Source organism: Lingula anatina, chromosome 9 (genome assembly GCF_051362555.1).
Source record: "Lingula anatina isolate TDL-2025a chromosome 9, LinAna3.0, whole genome shotgun sequence".
Classification (NCBI taxonomy): Eukaryota; Metazoa; Brachiopoda; class Lingulata; order Lingulida; family Lingulidae; genus Lingula; species Lingula anatina.
In genome coordinates this window covers 9,780,046-9,786,415 of record NC_141775.1, presented here as the reverse complement: position 1 = coordinate 9,786,415, position 6,370 = coordinate 9,780,046, and the positions used below count along the sequence as shown (strand labels likewise).

At 36.9% G+C, this 6,370-nt stretch overlaps 1 protein-coding gene across 1 annotated transcript; it reads right to left on the bottom strand.

Annotated features, from left to right (window-relative positions):
- Positions 1-845: 845 nt before the first annotated feature.
- On the bottom strand, positions 846-4,576 carry LOC147759879 (uncharacterized). The gene is made up of 2 exons (XM_086994857.1): positions 4,390-4,576; positions 846-4,111 (listed from the first exon to the last, which is right to left on the bottom strand). Exons 1-2 carry the CDS (start codon positions 4,408-4,410, stop codon positions 3,542-3,544), a joined length of 591 nt encoding a protein of 196 aa, XP_086850983.1. The 5' UTR covers positions 4,411-4,576; the 3' UTR covers positions 846-3,541.
- Positions 4,577-6,370: the final 1,794 nt, after the last annotated feature.

The window sequence follows — 6,370 nt, the reverse complement described above, 5'->3', positions numbered from 1 at the left end:
ATGGCTGCTGACTTCTAGGGGGCTTAGGCTTACTGTGGTAACTGAGGCAGTTTAAAACCGTTTTTTAAGAAACTAAGAAAGAGGAACTACTTGATTAGTTGACTTGGGATAGTGTCCTTGGTAAAGAACAGGTATGTACACCCCGTACAGTGAATATTAATATAAGAAAATCCTGTTCATCTTTTAACTATTCCATACAGCATACCTGTCACAAAATGGCGTCCGCATAAGTTGGTTAGTTGGCATTACTTCCAAAGAATTATGAATGATTTAACATTCTGATTACAGTGGCAAAAAAATTATATTAGATGCGGACAAAAGTATTCGGTGAATATGATAAATGCATTCTGATGGTGGCAAGACCGAATACGTTCGGCTTGGAGCGAAATGGCAAACACATTTGAAACAAAGGGGACAAACTTATTCTATTACATCATTAACATTCATAGCAATTGTTTTAACGAATGTAGATTAAAATCAGTATGTTAAGTAATTAAGCGGACGATTTGATTTTAAACAAAACCAGGTCGTCAGGTCGTCTGTAAAGTGACCGCGCGCAACGTTTGACTGAGAAACTGGTGACTGTAGGTTATCCTACAGACCCGTAGCCGGAGAGGGGGGATATTCGAAAGAACCCCTTTTTTGACGGGAAAAGGTCCCGTCTGGGTAACATTTTATATGGGTACATGAAGGTTTCATAGTAAAAAGTCCACCTTTTCAGAAAAAGAACCCCCTTTTAAAATTTCTGGCTACGGGCCTGTCACATTTAAATGCTTATTTATTTATTTATTTTACTTTTATCAATTATTATTTTTGTAAGTACTCAATTAAGGCTTGAAGTCACCAATTCCAAGGGAGGGGGGACTTTTTTGAAAAAAATGTGGATCTTTTTATCTACATCGTTGACACAGCTTTTGATTCAGGGGGGACTTTTTTTCGGCCAAAACTGTGGTTCTTATAACCGAACCCTTCCCTCTTCTACTAGCCTACGCATATCGCCTACAAACATTCATAATACGAACTAAAAAAACTGAAAGTGAAATAATGCATTGAACATAATGCTCTGCGCATTTATTTTTTTTTTTTTTTTCAAAAGTAGGCACGGGTAACCATCTGCCCCAGGGAATCGCTCACACGATCTTTTGGTCCATGTGCAATATGTTGAATCAGTCGTATTGGAGAATTTATAACAAAGCGGAAACACGGAATGGTAACGTGATTGTTGACCTCGTCAAATTGGGTCGGGTTTTGGACAGGATTGACAATCAGTTCTGATATTTCTTAACAAATTAGTATAATTTATTATAGGGTCTATTAAATGTGATAATAACTGAAATCTGTAAAATAACGTATTTTTTAAAAATATTTTCATGAATGCTTTCTTTTCTTTTTTTTAAACATACCTGTGCTTCTTCGTTTTTTGAACGTTCTCAGCGCATTTCTTTTCATTATATTCTCAAAGTTTTGTGCTGGTTAAATAGCTTTTTATTCATGTTTAAGTTGAAATAGAAATAAAATCCAAATTTTAATTTTAAAATTATTATAAAAATTATATTAAAACATTAAAATATCAACAGAGAAAGGATAAATAATGTTTTCTTTATTCATAATACTGAGACGAAGTAAAGTTACTACAGGCTAACAATATCATTATTGGTGAAATACAAGGATAGCTATATGTGAACATCGATTGTATTTGATAGATGTATTGATAGGGTAAATGAGCACCATTATATAATATAATATAATATAATATAATATAATATAATATTCGTTTAAATTGTCTTGCTTTTTGCTAATTCTCGGCATCAGTACTAAGAAAATGCCTAAAATGTCTAATTCTAAAGTTATGCTACAACATATAAATTTGCTTCAATAGTTAACACTCTGGAATTAATAATTCGTCCGCAAAGATCAATTTTACGCAACATGTATGTTATTAATAGACACATACAGTGCTCACATGCTCAATTATGGAACATTTCGAAAGATAAAGATATAATCATTGCTTCAAAAATGTATTAATCCCCCCTCCAAAAAAAAAAAAAAAAAAAAAAAAAAAAAAAAAAAAAAAAAAAAAACTTTGGTAAAGCTGGCTGTAGCAATGACGAACAATTTTCAAAAAATTTCGGAAGCGGAAGAACATCTCTAAGTAATTCACAACAGGTGTTGTGTAACAGATCTAAGCTTAATCAAAGTCACTTGTACCTTTTTAGATCAGTCTCTGGTGCTTGCTGTTGCACGTCAGTTTCGTCCTGCGGATAAGAAGGGTGACAAAGTCAATGCCTTGTTTTAAAGCCCACGGGGGTACACTGGATGAGCTGAGACAAGCTTTAATCGAGGAGTGGGCAAATCTCAGCCACAGGTACACTGAGCATCAACAGAGTCAGTGCCTGGAACAATGGATCATGTCTATGGCAGTTAATTCTTCCTACGAGATACCGTCACTGTGATAAAATAACTCATTGCATAGCATTACCTTCGCCATTCCAGGCTTCCTTGAACATTAAATTTGCTTTCCCATACAAATTGCCGCTAATTTACCAAGTTAATTTTTAAAAATCCCATATATTCTGTAATTTGAACAAAGTATTATATTAAAACACTGATGTGCCTGTAAAACAATGTATTTTGAAATCGTTTAAACTCTGAAATAGCAGATAAAATATCCTTTTGAAATATTTCATCATTTTAGCAAGAGTGGAAGTCTTGTTACTGTTAAATTGAATCAAAACTAATTTGTGGTGTGGACAAATGATAAAAATTCAATATAGAATGATTCACCAACATGGTTAATAAGCAAAATCCATAATATTCCTTCTCAAATATCGATTTCAATACTTAAAAGTAACAAAGGGATGAATTGTTGCTACAAAATGGATGCTTTTTGCTATAAAACTTGTAATAATCATACCATGCCAATCTACTGTTAGGTACGGTCTATAAATACCCTGTAAGATAGGTGGCTTTAAAGATGCATACAAAGTCAATTTTTTGTCACAAAAACCAACCAAATGCCAGTGTATAGTTTCAAGGAGTATAACTAAGAGAATTACTAAAAGACATTGATTAATTTTACCCGAAAATGATGTTAGAAAGGATTTTTCTTCTAGCATTCTCTGCTGTATGTCAATGGGGCAGAAAAGTAGGTCACGAAAGTAGGTTAAATTTCCGACCAAAAATTTAAAGAAAGGAGCAGTCTAGATCTCTTAAATGGCTGATCGAGTGATCTATTCAGACTATCCCTTGGCATGTCGAATTTATTTGAGTCGTATAAGAAACTAGTAGAAGTGGTTTACATGTGATTCTGGAAATCCACGCTCCACCGATGCTCGGTTCGTACAGTGTATGTACCTTTTAAAACGACAAAGTTCTGGGCAAATTAAAAAAAAACAAATAGATGATATGACCGTTATTATTTAACTAAACAAAAATATTTAAAATTACTACAATTTACATTTATATATCCAAGTGTTTATTCACATAGCCAAATCAGTGCCCAACCCTACATTTATCCTTTAATGGGCTTCTTTTTTCATACCTAGAACGCCCACACCGCTGTCACCATCGCCATTAGCATCAAAAGTCTTTTGGTACCTGCTTGAATGTTTCCTCGGTTGTGCTTTGGGGTTGAGGTCGTGGTCGCACCATAAAATGGCGTCACGGAGCCGTCTTTCGTGGCGTTCGCCGAGCAGGCAGAGAACGACGCTGTACGTATCCCCACAGGTCCACCGGGCATATCAAACTGCACATTTCGCAGAGCGTTTTCCATCCATGTTTGTACTTGGTCGAAAACGTTACGACCCTCCTCGTAGTTTGCAAGTCTCGCGTGAAGGACGAGCCATGTTTGAACGAGGAAAGTGACGGATGTGTTCTCCCCGCTGTGTTTCGGACTACAGGAAACAGTACGCGCATCCACAGCTCGCAATACCTCTCTCATTCGACCATCACGGATTATATTCGTACAACCATCCCCCGGTGTTGGAATCCAGCCACAGGGTTCAAAATGCAAGTAAACCGTTGACTCTAATACCGTGAAATTGTACAGAATAGGGCGGCAGCCCTGGTCATCTGGAATATACCCAAAGGGACAAAGCTCCTGATCTACAGCCTGGAAAAAAAAGAGAACGTGTGTGGATGCGTGGTACATGTATACTATTCAATAACAAATGTGTTACGTAGCAACTTAACAGTTGAGCTAACGTACATGTATTTACGATAATGACAATTGATGACCATAAAACCAACACAAAACTGCTTATAGTAATGATATTAAATGTTAACATAAACTCGGGAAAGAATAAGTAAAGTAATAGTCCCTAATATGTTTGTTTACTTGCAATTTTTATAATTATCATCGTTATTTTTTATCGAAAATGGCTTTCTCACCAAATCCTTAAGGTCGTTCATTTGTTTCCTGTCTGGATCTCCAACGTGCAACAGAGAGCGGAAAGTGAAGCCACCGAATTTCAAATGCGGCGCTGCGGAGCTTTGATCTGAATATAACAGTAAATTAAGTACAGTGTTTTTTTTTTAATTGGCGAACATTGTATAAGCAACAAGTTGCTCCAGTGTTGTGCTTGACAAGCTCTACAAAATGCAGTTTTAAGAGTTCTCATTTCTTTGTTGAAAATTACAATTTATAACAAAATCATGGGGAAAAGTAAAATATCAAATCCAAGTTTGTGAAGTGCAGTTCATGGCGAAAAGTAGGTCAAAGGTCAAATTCAAAGTCACAGGAAGACTGTCAATATATGAGTTTCTATTCAAGTTCAGTAGTATCTATGGGCATAGGGGAGACCGGGGCTAGTTGGACCCCGGGGTAAGTTGGACCCCCATCAATCTATGACGAAGTAGCAATAGGGTAAAAAAATTGAATTGATCACATCATTTTGTAAAGTGACCGTGTCCAATAGTGCTAACAAAGCGACGGCAGTGAGTCCAAATGAAATAATTTAACATCTTAAAGTAACTTTATTAAAGAGACTTGATGGGGGCCAACTTACCCCGGGGTCCAACTAGCCCCGGTCTCCCCTCTCTGTGCCAGTTTTGGAAATATAAGGAACAGAAAATTTGCAAAGTTCAGTTCATGGTGAAAAGTAGGCCAAAGGTCAATTTCAAGGTCACAGTCACACGGTCAGTATATAACTTCCTATTCACATTTTATAGTTACTATGGCCCTATCTCTGCCAGTTTTGGAGATATAAGGGACTAAAATGTTCCAAAGTTTAGATCATGGTGAAAAGTAGGTCTAAGGTCAATTTGAAGGTCACAGTTAGATTGCCGGTATATGATTTCCAATTCAAGTTCAATAGTAACTCTGGGCCTACCTCTGCCAGTTTTGGAGATATCAGGGACTAAAATGTTGCAATTTTACAGTAATAAATTTCGTACAGAAGAACTTAATTGAAATGAAGAAAATGTCATTTTGGTTGATATTCATGAAATGGGAGGTGCTCAGAAATTCCATTTTTTGTCATTTTTATCTTTTCCAGACGTTCGAAATTTTATGCATATTACCGTGTTGCACATTTTATTTTTACCACCACAATGTAATTTTTGATACAGTGTACCTCGAAAAAGTATGGAAAACCAAAAAAGAAAGAGAGTTTTCAGTTTCGGCATCTAATGGCCACTGCTCTCGTGAAAATGCACCGATTGACCCCAAACCCAAGGAGATGAAAGAGGACCCTAATTGCAACACCTGCTCGTTTCACCTTGAAATAAAGGTCAAATGTCAAATCCAAGGGCATATTTGAAATCTCCACACATGACTTTCGGTCAGCCACTTTTAGAAATTTTTCGCATAATACCTTCGGTTTGGTAGATATTTAGCATTTAATTTTGCCAATTTTGGACAAGGGTGCAGTACGATGAGCGCCACACCTAAACTTTTTGATACAGTGTACCTCGTTACCCCCAAAATTAACATGAATCGAGTTGAGATCATATGTGACCTACACAAGGGTTGGATACTGGGGCTCTTGTAGTTTAGGGGGAGAAGCGGTAACGGTGACGTAGTGGCGGAGCCGGCGAACGATACCGGGCGGGACTAAAACCATGGGTACCGCCAGCGCACACGCTGTGGTACAATTAACATTGATGACCGCTAACCAAACTAAACGTGCCGATCTTTCATAAGTCGTCACTAAAAAGCATAACTCTGTCCTCTAAGAACAGTTTATACCTTGTAGACAATAAGAAGGCCTATATTGACCTTGACATTTTTGAAGCGAGTTATTGGGTTGCTTAGCAGTATTGACTCGCGATTATCTAGCTTTCCTATGGTAGTAACGGTCAAGGTCATAAGAGAGTAGGCGTCAATTTAAGTACTCCAATTGCATGGCTAACTCATCACATTGAAAGGAAA